Genomic DNA, 13,562 nt, shown 5'->3' with positions numbered 1-13,562 from the left:
CCTCCCTCTGTCTCTCGCTAACCTTATAAAAGATGAGGTTGGCTCTACTCTCCAGGGGATTATCCCCAATCCCTCGAATAAGGCCCATGAGACAGTTCCTCAGACGCCCATTCGCCTCGCTCAGGGAACCCCTTTCGTTCTCCCCGGGGCCCCTTCTCCCAAAAGAAAAGCTGATCGACGAAGAGGTCTATGCAGGCTACAATTCCAAGAGCTACTATCCAGCAAAGGCCGGAGAGGTTCTCGACAATCGCTATCAACTCGTCGTCAAAGTTGGCTGGGGCGTCTCCTCGACCGTATGGTTCGCTCTTGACATGCGAGGGTTATTTCTGCCGCGTCTGGGCGAGGTTCCCTGCTGACAGACTTAGATGCGAAGATGACCCGAGGCAGATCGTCGCATTGAAGATAGGCAACACCAAAGAGGGCAAGAATGAGTATGAGATCGAGGAGCACATCGCACAGGCAGACCCATCCGCCCGAGGCCTCGGTCTTCTCCGGACTTCGTCAGAGCGCTTCGAAATAACCGGCCCAGAGGGCACACACATATGTCTTGCATACGAGCCCATGAGGGAGCCATTCTGGCTCTTCCGCAGGCGCTTCGTAGGCGACAAGATTCCCCTCCCCGTCATAAAAGCATACGTGCGTCTTCTGCTCGAGGGCCTGGATTACCTGCATACCAAATGCATGGTTGCCCATACTGGTGCGTATCACAACCATGTTCTCCTCCTCCTCCCCTGTAACTGGAAGTGGTTTTGACACTGTATCTATAGACCTGAAGTTGGAGAATATTATGGTCGACTTCGAAGACCCAGACGTGCTTTTGGACTTCATGAGTACCCACCTGAACCAGCCCATGTCGTACAAAATCGACTCCACGGGCCGATCGGTCTATCGCCGCTGCAATGACTTCGGACCCCTGCGGGCAGTAAGCAACGCACCCCGGATCGTGGATTTCGGGCAGTCCGATAGATTCTACCAAGAGAACGAGCTGGGGATTTATCCCATTCAAGCGAACCACTATCGTGCACCGGAGGTTATCCTTGGCTGCGGGTGGAGGATGCCCGTTGATATCTGGAGCTTGGGGGCTCTCGTACGTAGTATACTCCAGTACTCACCCAGACAACTAACAAGAACTAGCTCTGGGATATAATCCACGGCGACGAACTATTCCGCCAAGTCCACGATTCCGAGTGTCGGTATACCGCCAACGCGCATCTCGCAGAAATGATAGCCTTGCTGGGCCCCCCTCCTCCCAAGATGATCACTCGATACCACTCAATGCGGGAGCTCAAGTGGCCCAAAGCTGCAACGTTCAATGGCCAGGGTCCACTTTGTCAGACTACAGAGGAGTGTTTCGGGGGCCCGTTCTTTGACGAAGATGGTAGGTATTTTGATCGTTACGTACGGAAAAGACGAGACGGTTTGGATTGCTGACGAGGAAGTAGGCAAGTTTTTGTATGAGGAGCTGATCCCGGATCGAAAGCTCGAAGACACGATAACTTTCCTGGAGGAGGAGGAGCGAGAGGGCTTCTTGTCGTTTGTCGGGAAGATGCTGGTTTGGCATCCGAGTGATAGAGCCACGGCGGCAGAGTTGATGGAGCATCCGTTTCTTGACGTGAAATAGTGTATGTATATGGCTGGGTGGTGATGCACGGTCTAGGGTCTGCATGGCTGGCGTGGACTGTGCTTGTATTATAGTGAACCTACATATCTCCTCTCCTTATATTGTTATTGTTGGCTTGAGTATAATTGTCAGAACAATGATCCTCAGTCACGACTTCTGTTGATTTTGTCAGCAGTGCCTGAGGTTAGCGCCCGGTAGTGATTGCCTGCGCGACGACCTTTTCCTCCCTCTTGATTTATCTTTTGCTCCTGCTACCTACACCTCTCCCTGCTTCTTCCCCCTCACGAGACAGTCAGCTAGCCATTCAACATGTCGTCAATCTAACAATCTTACAGACTTGTTTTCTTGCTGTACGCTCCATCCACACATTCAATAAAACCTATCCACACAGCTCAACCATTGGCCTGGGACATGCCACCACACATCCAGCGACAGGCTCGGAATGCACCCAGAAATCCCGAGTCTGTGCAAGGCTAAGGAGTAACCATAGAAGATTGCATTTGCCAAGAAGAACAGCCGGCCTGCTGATATCGCATCTTCCACAAAATGATAGGACAAGACCTGGTGCCACAGCACTAATTGACGGCGGCCGCCGGCACCGACGCTCTTGTGCGAGGCAGGCGGCTGGACATGGTATCGATGGTCGGTATGTATATATGGACCCAGATGTAAAGAAGGAGGCTTGGAGCTTATGGTACCGCCCTGTTTGTTGCGAGTATATTCTCAATGGGAGACTGAGTGGGAGGTTCTGTGAGAAGACCAAGAATGGTCTTCTGAGCAGGGGATTCAGGCCAAAATATTACAGTCAGAAAGGCCTGCAACACAACAATGGCGGCATTTACGTCGAGCGACCCTGTGGTAACAGTCCTCTCCCGGCAAGCAAACCTGATTGTCACACAATGTCGATCGAGGTGAGTCTTATAAAGACAGCATCGATCCCGGCACCCTCACCATGCCAGCAGAGAAACAAGCGCGGAAAGATGATACTCATTACTGCCTGTGTAACTTCCCTTCTCTATCCTGTCGCACTCGCCATCTATCGCCTCTTCTTCCACCCTCTGCGGAATTTCCCCGGTTCCAAACTAGCAGCAGCCACACGGCTTCACGAGTTTTACTACAATGTTGTCAAAGATGGCCAATTTGTATGGGAGATTGAGCGTATGCATCAGAAATACGGTGAGGCATCTTCCCATAATTACCGGAGGCAGTGGAATGCCAACCTCACCGTTCAGGCCCAATCATCCGCATCAACCCTGACGAGCTCCATATCAATGACCCGTTCTTCTACAATGAAATATACGCAGCCCCCTCCAGCAGGCGCGAAAAGTACCACGAATTCTCCAAAGGAATCGTTCTGCCGCTGTCAATAGTCACGACAATCGACCATGACCTTCACACTTTGCGGAGGAAAGCTCTCTCCAACTTTTTCTCCAGACAATCCATCCGGCGCATGGAGCCTCTAATCCAGGACAAGGTGGTCCAACTGATACAGAAGCTTGCAGATGCCCACAAGGAAGGCCATGAGGCGGATCTGAGCCTGATCTTCTATGCACTGACGATCGATACCATCTCCCACTATGCGTATGGTACGAACTACCAAACCCTGGACAAGACGGACTACGAGAAACAGATCCGCGAGGCTCTCATCACCGGGACATCCATGTTTCACCTGATGCGGTTCCTCCCCATTGATACATTGTGGGTGACGAAGGTGCCCCAGGGTCTTCTCGAGTGGATATCCCCCGCCGCAGCGTTCGTGATGGCTTTCAAGAAGAACATCCGTGCTCAGGCGATTGAAGCGTTGGGTGGTGTGAAGAAGCCGGACACCGAGACTGTCTTCACGGCCCTGATGAGCCCTGAGCTCCCTGGGGCGGAGAGATGCGTAGAACGTCTGGAGGATGAGGGATCTGTGCTTCTTCAGGCTGGAAGCGAGACGACGGGACAGGCTTTGAGCGTGACAATCTTCTATATCCTTCGGGATCGAGAGATCCTGTGTCGGGCCAAGAAAGAACTGACGGGGGTGATGCCCACGCCGGAGAGTCGGCCTACCGTGGCGGAGCTGCAGTCGCTGCCTTACTTTGTCTGTTTTTGTCCTTCTGTCTCCTAGTCGTACCGCGCACAGCTGACACCGACAGAGCGCCGTGATCAACGAAGGCTTCCGCCTGTCTTTCGGCATGCTATCGCGTCTTCCGCGCGTGGCGCCAAACGAAGTCCTGAGGTACAAGGAGTGGGATATCCCGGCGGGGGTATGCACCCAGCCCATGATCTTATGATGTCTACTAATAGAAATAGACACCCGTCAGCGAATCCAACCACCTCATCCACACCAACCCGGATCTCTTCCCCAACCCGCGCTCGTTTGATCCGGAGCGATGGATCCGAGCCGGCGATGGACGGAAGTATCTGGAATCGATGCTGACAAACTTCAGCAAGGGGCGTCGACAGTGCTTGGGTATATAGTATGTGATGCTAGCTGTGGTTATTCCTGCTCAGAAGATGCTAATCTATCTTATTTGCAGCCTGGCACAGGCAGAGGTGTATATTACCATCGCGCATCTGGTCCGCTGGGTGGATATGCGGCTGCTGGATAGTCGGTTGGAGTGCATTGAGCCGTGGCGCGATCGACTGATTATTCTTCCCAAGGCGGGACATTATAGTGTTAAGGTGGTGGTGGATGGGGTGGAGATGTGATCTGCCTATCCGAGTGTAAACATCTGGGGTTGATATTGCGTTTCATTATCAAATGGTAGATAGTAAATGCATGTGGGTCGGTTATTGGTCCCTGGTATGCTTTCTTTCCAGTCCTGAGAATTGATATGAAGTATTCCCTAGACATATTCCATGACGATATACAGGGTGTTCTGCGGTACATGGCGTAGAGTCGTGGCGCTGCGATGTTGAGCTGTTCTTCAACTAAAACCAGAGCCTTTCCCTCATTTTCGGTCACAGGCGGGCCATATTTCACAATATTTGTCTTTGATTATGTACGACCAGGCGCCCACCATAGTTTGATCTCTTGGGGAGGGTCAATCTCATTCTGATCAGGAAGAGGCTTTGATATAAGAAAACATCACTAATTGAATCATGAATATTGATGATGATTATTCTCTATGAATTTATTGTAAGTGTAGGTAAGATTATATTTCTATTAAATATATTTCAGGTATATAACTCAGAATTAATAATCCTTGCTAGCATCCTAATTAAGTAAGCACTAAGCAGTTCACTTAACTAGTTAGTTATATACTAGTATTTAACCACCACCTCGTCCTTTGTAACAACTAATTAAGTAACAACCCCAAACCTCCACCCACTGCATTCCCACGATGTTCCTCACCCTTCTGCTCCCCTCCCTCGTCCTCGTCGCTCTCATCTACAAACACCTCTGGCACCCCTACTTCCTCTCGCCCCTCTCCGCCATCCCCAACGCCCACCCCACCTCCCCCCTCAGCTCGCGATGGATCACCCTCCGACGGCATCACACGCAAGACATCCACGCCATCTCCGCCGCCCACCGCCAACGCGGCCCGATCGTGCGCCTCGCCCCCAACGAACTGAGCGTGAACTCCCTCGCCGGCCTGCGCACCATCTACACCGGCGCCTTCGAGAAAGACGCCTTCTACAGCGCCGCCTTCATCAACTTCCACACCCCGAACCTCGTCGGCATGCTGCACAACCCACCACACGCGCGTCAGAAACGCATGCTCAGCAACATCTACGCCAACTCGCATCTCCAGAACTCACGTCCCATGCGGGTGCTCTCGTCGCATATCCTGTGGAAGCGATTGTTTCCTATTCTGGAGGGCTCGGCGGACGCGGGGGAGGCTGTTAATGTCTTGCCGCTGTTTCAGGCCGTCGGGATGGATTTCACCTCGGCGTTTTTGTTCGGGTTGAGGGGTGCGACGAGGTTCGTTTTGAAGGAGAGGGAGGAGTGGGCGACCTGGCTGGATGAGTATGAGAGGTTCAAGGTTTTGTCGAGAGAGGAAAGGTATCTGGGGTTTGTGGAGCGGTGGTGTTTGGATCTGTGTGCGAAGGTTCAGAGGACGACTCCTAGTATGCAGGAACGCCTCCCGGCTACGGAGCCGGTCGTGTTCAATCAGCTGAAGTCGTGTTTGGAGAAGTCCCCGGATGGAAGACCGCTCGATCTGGCGATTGCATCGGAGCTTCTGGATCATCTTGTGGCGGGCCATGAGACGACGGGGATCACCTTCACATATATTATGTGGGAGATGTCGCAGCGGCCGGGGTTGCAGGCGAAGTTGCGGGACGAACTTGACTGCTTGTCGGTGTCGCTACGGTATGATGAGGCTAAGAAAGTGCCGGAGACAGAGGGTGAGATCCCCCCGCTGTCGGAGATTGATCGTCTTCCGCTTCTCGATGCTATTGTCCGCGAAACGCTCCGCTTGCATGCTCCTGCTCCGGCGCCTTTGCCGCGCGTCACGCCCCCAGAAGGCACATGGCTACATGGGTATCAGATCCCCGGTGGCGTGAAGGTGAGTTCGTCTGCGTACTCGCTGCATCGCATTGAGGAGGTATTTCCCGCGCCAGAGGAGTGGATGCCGGCGAGGTGGGTGGATGTCGAGGAGGGGAAGATCCACGACATGCGGAGGCTGTTCTGGGCGTTTGGGAATGGAGGGCGGATGTGTCTGGGGAGCAATTTTGCGCTCTTGGGTGGGTTTTCTTTCGATCCGGGTGTGTTTATGCTAATTGGAGTAGAGATCAAGTTGGTTGTGGCAGCGCTGTATGCGAATTTCACCACCGTTGTGGTCGAGCATGGGGACATGGAGCAGGACATGGCGTTTATCTCGTTGCCCAAGGGGAGGAGGTTGCTGGTGAGGTTTGATAGAGTATGAGCATGAGGGTAAGTAGATTGGTTCAAACCTCTGCAGCGAACGGGGATATTCATAGTCCCCTACGGTCTCACAGCCACCCTCATCATCGCCAATCGATCCCTCGCCTCATCAGAATGGTTATACACGTCTCCGTTGAACTCATATGTGACATCGCCTTTGATATAAAGCTCCGGCAGTCGTTCACCACCCGGATGTTCCTTCATGAACTCGCCAACGTCATACACAAATCGACTCTCGATATTCAATTTCCTCTGGCCGCGGGAAAACTGCTCACTGCTCATTCTCATCAATCCCTCTTCTTTCATCCCTCAATCCAAGTTCCTCCTCCTCCTCTCCAATTCCTTTGTCTCCATCTGCACTCTTCTCTTCTCGACCCCCTCCCAGTGTACCCTCTTCAACCCCCCCGCCATCCCGACCACCATCCACCCAAAGATCATCCACTTGGTGACGTCCACCTGCCACCACTCCACCCCACACCGATAGTCTCCCGGAAACTCATGGTGGAAATTATGATACCCTTCCCCCAGTGTCACCACCGCCACCCAGCCCGAGTTCCTCGCAGACCGTCTATCCCCATACGGCTGGCCCCCGACCCAATGCGCCAACGGGTTCACGCTAAACGTGGCCTGCTGCACGAAGAACGCGCGGAGGATACCTGCGTCCAGAACACCGCCTTTCCAATCTCCCCAACCAAGCCCCGCAACAAAGGCGGGGAAAATCCAGCCCATGAACAATGAAAGAGCTCGATAGTATTGGTCCTGAGTGTCGAGGACCGAGTCCTCCGCGAGGTCAGACATCTCGATAGGATAACGAGGCGGGGGGATCTCTCCTTGATCCCGCTCGAGAATCAGCCAGAGAATATGCGCGTGTCAGAACCCCTGCTTGATATTATAGGGATCATACACGGGGTATCCGTATATCGGTGGTGAGCGCGGTGATCCCGCACCCAGCTCCTGATACTACCTTGCATGGCGCCAGCACCGAAGACGGCTAGAAACCATTGTAGGGGCTTGCTGGCGTTATAGCTGCGGTGCGACCAGAGGCGGTGGTACCCTGGACTGTCAGCTTCACTTGAAGATTGTATAGTAGACGGTGAGTCCGTAGAAGAGTACGAAAGAGCAAGGAGGCGAAGGGAAAGATACCGGCGGTAATGCAAAGCATGGTGATGAAATAGTAACCGAGAGACCAGAGGAGCGTGTAACAGCGGAGAGGGATTTTTGGGATTTCGTGAGCAGCATCAAGAGGGATGAGGAGGAGGATGGTCAGATTGAACCAGTTGATACGAGGACGTAGTAGGCCCAGGAGGGCCAGGAGGTGTTGCAGGGGGTGCAGGAGTTCTTCCATGTGTTTTGCTGGTTGGGCGGGCATTTTGGCAAAGCTGTCCGGGATTAAGAAAAGAAGCTGTTGGGGGGGTGAGGGGACTGATAGGGAGGACTGGCGGTATCATGATATATAAATTCATGGAGATGGAAGAGCATCGCCAGAAAAACGTTGCATCATCATGAATAGTTACATTCGAGGATTTATATATCTCCCCCGTCACCCACTCACTCACTAACTCATCACTCACCCACTCTACAACATCCCTTCCTTCCGTCCATACTGAGTATCTCTGGAATAACCCCACCGCCCTCTCATGGCTTTGATCCCTACAGAGAAAAAAAAAAAATACGTCCGCCAGAACTCGCGCGCCGCACTATATATAGCGTAGCATCAGGCATTCCTTCCATTCACTCCCTATCCTTACCATCAACATCACTCACAAGTACCGACATATTCAAATCAAAGAGGCAAATACCCCGTCGTCTCCCAGGCAATGATCCCATCCCATCCCATCCCATCCCAGTTAGACGTCTGTTCGGCACCATGATATTCCCATTAGTGAGATTTCCGTGCGTGAAGTGGAGGTGGTTGTGGGTTTGGGGGGAGGGGAGGGGGTTGGATGATTATGATGGTAGTGATGATGGGGAGGAGATGTTGGATTGGGGATATGGGTTAACATGGCACCGCCTGGGGTGTTGGAGTTGAGGCCTTGTCTGGCAGGCACTAATTTGTTGCCTAAAGTCCAATGACTGCAGCGGGCGATGGAAACAATCAATCAATTGAGTAATACATCTTCTTCTACCTTTCACTACTCACTACTCACAACTCCTCCTCCCCCTCATCAAACCCAACCACAACAATACAAACAGAGACCCTTCTGTCTAAAAGAATGTCAAGACACCCTTTAATCCAGAGAGAGGTATAGCTCCTGCCTCAGCGGACGGTCAGACATCATCGCCGCACCGCAAAGTCCCGAGCGTGCGCACCCCCCGACTTCGACAGCAGCGCCTTCAACACGGATCCCATCTCCGCCAGTGCCTGCGCGGCAGTGGAAGGAGCAGGAAGAATCTCCGACGAGGACGCAGACGAGGACGCAGACTCAGCCGGCACGCTGGATCCGACGGCGATCACCGCCGAGGTGGCAGCCTGCGTGGCCGAGGAGACGGATGAGGTGGTAGTGGCGGCCTCGGCAGCAGCAGTGGACGCAGACACAGCGATTTGAGTGGGGAGGACGGCGGAGGTGGTCGTCTCAGCAGCAGCAGCAGCAGCAGCAGCAGTGGTGGTCTCGACAGCGGCAGCTTCACTGGTAGTCGTCGCAGCAGCAGTGGTCTCAACAGCCGCTGCACTCGTCGTCGCAGCCGCAGCCGCAGCAGTAGTGGTCTCATTCTCCGAGCTCGACGACCCATCCCCAATGCTAGTGGTCAACTCCCCCTCCTCGACATAAACACCACTCCAGAACCAATCCTCCGCCGCAGCATCATTCGCCCCACTGCCAGGCAACCTGAGGACACCGACGTGCCAATCCTCCGAGTTCGACGACACCGACGCACTAACCGGGCTCACAACCTCCGTCAACGCCTCCGACCCATTCGACGCCCAAAGACCCACCGTCTTCGCACTGAAATCAATATCATACGCAAAGTTGTACCAGTTGCCGGCCTCCAGCTGCACAGACCATTGGGTGTCTCCCGCAGCGTTCCAGCGGAGGGTGTTGTCCGAGGTGCCCGAGGCGCCGTCCACCAGGCCGTACTGGATCTCGGTGAAGTGACTCTCGAAGAAGGCAATTTGGTGCTCGAAGGAGGCGTTGGGCGGGTTGGTGGTTTTGGTCGAGAGGGAGAAGTGGTAGTAAAGGTGGCCGGAGCCCAGGTCGGCGGTGGTTTGGGGGATGAGTTCCGTGCGCTCCATGGTTTGGCCTTCCCAGAAGGAGGTTCCGTCCTGGTATTGTGGTTAGTGAGGGGGCATGGAAGGGAGGATAGGGATAGGGGAGGATTACAATGGTGGTTCGCAGACCCTGGGCATCGCTGGCGGCCGGGTTCTTGAACGAGCTCGACAGCCCCAGGTACTCGGATGTGTTGGCGGTGCCGTGGATGTACCATTGCCACGGCTCGATCTGGTTCGACCAGGACCCTGCAGTCGGTTAGCCAACTGCTAACTACCTTGGACTGACTGAACAGAGACGAGGGGAAGTACATTCGTCCAACTCAGCCACAGTGGCCGAGGAGTTGAAGATGCCGCTCCACCGCACGGTTCCAGCCAGCGCGGAAGCAGGCAGCGCAAGAAGCGAAAGAGAGGACTTCATCGTGAAAAAGAGCGAATATGAATTTGAAAATGAAGGAAAGAATGAAAATGTGACCGGCACAGTTGCAGAACAAACGAAACGAAAAATCAACCGACACTGCTGGGCCAGCCCTCCATATATAGACCAGACCAGTCCCTCCGGGCGGGTAAGTGAGAGATAGATTGCGGAGCGGGTGCTGAAACAAGCCATCGTTGCCCACCCACTCGGCCGTTTCAGGGCCCGACCGTTTGATTAAGCTTGTTTCATTTTGACATCAGGGTCTCTCGGGTCTCGGTGACAAGTGACAGGCCATTGCTTGATCCGGGCGCTACGTGAAATAAATTGGAGAGGGGGAAAGTTTTCATTCATGGCTGAAACACTAACATGACAACATGACAACATGATTATTGATTGATCCTGGGATAGGGAGATATATCCTACAGCGCCAGCACGGCCTCCTTCAGCTTAGCGAAGTTGGGAGTTCCTAGACCGGTGGCCGGATCCCAGCCAACGGTGGCATTCCAGCTGGCCCAAGGGATCACACCACCACCCTCAACCTCACCGGCCTCGCACCCGACCGTCTCGCCGGCCGTGATGTCGTTCAGGCTCTTGTAGCCGCTCGAGTACAGCCACGGGTTCAGGAAGCCCAGGGTCGACTTGCCCGCGCGCAGACGGGCGTCGTTGAGCAGCGCGATCACGCCCGCAAACGCAGGGCTGGCGCCAGACGTACCGGCCACGAGGGTCAGCTCGCCGTCGATGTAGGTTTCGAAGCTGATCAGTCGGTCAGTATGCACAATAACCACACGCAAACACCCACACGCACAGAGAGAGAGAGAGAGAGAGAGAGAACATACTAAGGAGAGCCCGCAAAGGCAGCAATATCCGGGAACGCCCGGCCGCTGAAGTTGGTGTACTGCGTGTAGTACTCCTTGGTGGCCTCGGAGATGTACTTGTCGAGGTAGGTCTCGACCTGCTCCGACTGGTAGGCCGGACGGGCAAAGTAGTTGCTGAAGCCGCCCGAGCTGTCCACCCACGCGATCTCAGGCACGTCCTGGGTGCCGCCCACCGCGGTGATGTAGGGGCAGCCGCCGGGGAAGGTAGGGGTGAATTCGACCTTGTTGCTGCCATCGTTCGAGAGGCAGGCGGCGCCGACACCTGGTCGATTGGTTAGCTTGGTTGTCATGCAGAGTGGGGTTCCCGAGTGCTCATCCGGAGAAGAAGAGGGGAGACATACCAGAGTCACCGGACGATTCAAGGACCGAGATACCGCGCACACCCATCAGACCGATGAGGTTGCAGACGTGGGTGGCATAGGCGAAGGGGACGGTCTGGCAGGTCAGTAATGCACACATACGAAGAAAGAGGAGAAGAAACATACATCCTCGTCATCACCGTACGAGTTGCTGATGACCTGGGGCAGCTCGGCGTTGGTCTTGGCCAGCAGGTACTCGTAGTACTGAAGGTAGGGCTCGTTCTCGTCCGTGGGGGTCTCGACATCGGGGATGAACGGGCTGATCGGTCAGTATTCTCTTGCTTGAAGCCGATTTGATTGATTCGGGAGAAGATAGGAAGAAGACATACGGAGATCCACCCGTGATGAATTCGGTCACAGGCAAGGGGTGGGAGATTCCCACGATGTTCTCGACATCCAGATCGGCCTCACCATCAGGGTCGTCCTGCTGGTTGTTGATACCACCGTTGATGGTCTCGACGGTGAAGTTCTGCTGGGGGATACCGAAGTACTGGGTGAACTGATCCAAATCCGAGTACAGGGCGGACTCGTTCAGGAAGCTGCCGAAGCCGACGCGGCTGCCGGACGAGGCCTCGGGGGTGTAGTCGATGCTGTACTGCTCCTTCATGCAGTCGGGAGTGATGTACTCGCAGACATCGCCGCCCTTCTTGCTGCTAGCGCTCTGGACGGTCTGCGCGGCGCGCACGGCGGCGGACCGCGCGGCGTTGGACTTTCCGAAGAAGACGGTGGGCGCGATCAGCTCGATGCTGCCCGTCAAGTTGCTGGGCACGGAGTACTGCGTCGTGCGCACCTTCTGGGTCGATCCGCTCTTGTACACGGAGAAGGTAGTCTCGAGCAGCGAGTTGGCCGTCTCGACCGTGGTCGCGAAGTTGATCAGCCCTCCTTCGCGCGTGATGTGCGTGACGCCCGCGTTCTTGAGCCACGAGACCACCGCCGCATCATCCGCCAGAGGGAACTGCTCGTTGACCTCGTCCAGGTCCAGGTACTGTCCGTACGTGTCCTTTCCGGGAGTGGACACGGCCAGCAGCTTGGTCTCCAGCTGGTCGATGTTCTGGCGTGCCAGAGCAATGGACAGCGTGATGGTCGAGCTGGAGTCGGCCGTCTGGACCAGGGACCAGTCGCTGGGCACGGCCTTGATGGTCTCCAAGACCACGCCGCCCAGGGCAGGGGCAGCAAAGGCCAGGAAGCCGGCGGAAACTTTGGAGAAAGCGACCATGATGGAGTTGAGGGTGGGTGGACGGACAGCAGCCTGGACAGCAGCAGGACCGGGCGACGGAGCTCCTTGTTATAGCCGTGTCGGTGATCAAGCCATGGCCTGTGATGATGTTAGTCCGACGGACGACGGGGGACGTCCGACCGGTGTATATTAAGCTGCGTCCGGGGAATCTGCAGGCTCGTCATGCATGCAGGAACCGGCCCGCTGCAAGTCACATCCCATCCCATCACATCCCATCACATCCGAGAAGCGCCTCGCGTAGTGATCTCGCCGTCGCAGTCCCGATTGGTCAACATTGAATCGACACAGAACAGTCTCCCATGTGCTGGATGCGTGTATTGTCCTCTCTCCTCTGGACAGAGCAGCAGATCGACAACAAAAAAGAGTATTCGCTGCGTTCCTGCAGCGCAAGCATGGACCTCGGATCCCCGGAGACCCGGCGGAGTCCGCTAATCGCATCATCGGGTCGGGGCGTTTGATTGCAATCTGCAGGAAAAGCAACTAATCCGGCTAGTCATTCGGCAGGCAGCAGCAGCTTATCAGTGGGATGAGGGGCTCGGCAGGCTCGGGATGGTGGTATCTCTCTATCTATCGAGTGGGTTGACGTTGGGAATGAGGATGCGAAAAGAATGAGTGGTGGAATGACGAGCGATGAACAAACACAAAACACCATCTGCGAGAAACTCACGCAACGGATGGCCGATGTTACCCTACCAATGACACCACCGGTTAATTCCAAGGCATTCATCAATCATTAATTACCTCGTCCACCATGCACTCAGTGCGCTTTCATTCCTGTTACTAATGTCTAATCCAGCAATGAGCAATTTGGTGCGGGTGCAGCCCCAACAAGACCATCCACCTCCTCACCGTCTCTCTGTCTCGTTTCCGTCTCCACAATCGAGACAAGAAATCCGGCTTCCTCCGCATGCTCCGCGAAATTGATGTCTCCGCCCGGACCATCCGTCCGTCGGACATCGGGCGTCGAGATGGCGCTCCGTTCGCTTGTTTGCTAGGCC

At 54.8% G+C, this 13,562-nt stretch overlaps 6 protein-coding genes across 6 annotated transcripts; 3 read left to right on the top strand and 3 right to left on the bottom strand.

Annotated features, from left to right (window-relative positions):
* Positions 1-86: 86 nt before the first annotated feature.
* BO70DRAFT_317453 (protein kinase) lies at positions 87-1,711 on the top strand (the record flags this gene model as incomplete). Its single annotated transcript, XM_025540384.1, has 5 exons — positions 87-319; positions 366-697; positions 768-1,087; positions 1,135-1,378; positions 1,443-1,711. 5 exons carry the CDS (start codon positions 87-89, stop codon positions 1,619-1,621), a joined length of 1,308 nt encoding a protein of 435 aa, XP_025397983.1. The 3' UTR covers positions 1,622-1,711.
* An 890-nt stretch (positions 1,712-2,601) lies between these two features.
* BO70DRAFT_388235 (cytochrome P450) lies at positions 2,602-4,349 on the top strand (the record flags this gene model as incomplete). Its single annotated transcript, XM_025545973.1, has 5 exons — positions 2,602-2,797; positions 2,854-3,701; positions 3,757-3,867; positions 3,914-4,080; positions 4,141-4,349. The coding sequence occupies 5 exons, from the start codon at positions 2,602-2,604 to the stop codon at positions 4,310-4,312; spliced, it is 1,494 nt and encodes a 497-aa protein (XP_025397982.1). The 3' UTR covers positions 4,313-4,349.
* Positions 4,350-4,947: 598 nt separating this feature from the next.
* BO70DRAFT_380670 (cytochrome P450) lies at positions 4,948-6,761 on the top strand (the record flags this gene model as incomplete). Its single annotated transcript, XM_025545423.1, has 2 exons — positions 4,948-6,292; positions 6,338-6,761. The coding sequence occupies 2 exons, from the start codon at positions 4,948-4,950 to the stop codon at positions 6,472-6,474; spliced, it is 1,482 nt and encodes a 493-aa protein (XP_025397981.1). The 3' UTR covers positions 6,475-6,761.
* Positions 6,534-7,842, bottom strand: BO70DRAFT_372162 (uncharacterized protein; the record flags this gene model as incomplete). The annotated part of the gene is made up of 4 exons (XM_025544834.1): positions 6,534-6,740; positions 6,864-7,313; positions 7,421-7,527; positions 7,617-7,842. The coding sequence occupies 4 exons, from the start codon at positions 7,840-7,842 to the stop codon at positions 6,534-6,536; spliced, it is 990 nt and encodes a 329-aa protein (XP_025397980.1).
* Positions 7,843-8,592: 750 nt separating this feature from the next.
* Positions 8,593-10,361, bottom strand: BO70DRAFT_363336 (uncharacterized protein). The gene is made up of 3 exons (XM_025543539.1): positions 9,988-10,361; positions 9,791-9,924; positions 8,593-9,732 (listed from the first exon to the last, which is right to left on the bottom strand). Exons 1-3 carry the CDS (start codon positions 10,094-10,096, stop codon positions 8,749-8,751), a joined length of 1,227 nt encoding a protein of 408 aa, XP_025397979.1. The 5' UTR covers positions 10,097-10,361; the 3' UTR covers positions 8,593-8,748.
* Positions 10,362-10,512: 151 nt separating this feature from the next.
* On the bottom strand, positions 10,513-12,543 carry BO70DRAFT_430345 (S53 family peptidase; the record flags this gene model as incomplete). Its single annotated transcript, XM_025548154.1, has 5 exons — positions 10,513-10,846; positions 10,930-11,230; positions 11,310-11,403; positions 11,454-11,586; positions 11,657-12,543. The coding sequence occupies 5 exons, from the start codon at positions 12,541-12,543 to the stop codon at positions 10,513-10,515; spliced, it is 1,749 nt and encodes a 582-aa protein (XP_025397978.1).
* Positions 12,544-13,562: the final 1,019 nt, after the last annotated feature.

Source organism: Aspergillus heteromorphus, assembly GCF_003184545.1.
Source record: "Aspergillus heteromorphus CBS 117.55 chromosome Unknown BO70scaffold_18, whole genome shotgun sequence".
Classification (NCBI taxonomy): Eukaryota; Fungi; Ascomycota; class Eurotiomycetes; order Eurotiales; family Aspergillaceae; genus Aspergillus; species Aspergillus heteromorphus.
The sequence above is the reverse complement of the archived record's forward strand: the minus strand, read 5'-3'. Positions and strand labels throughout refer to the sequence as shown.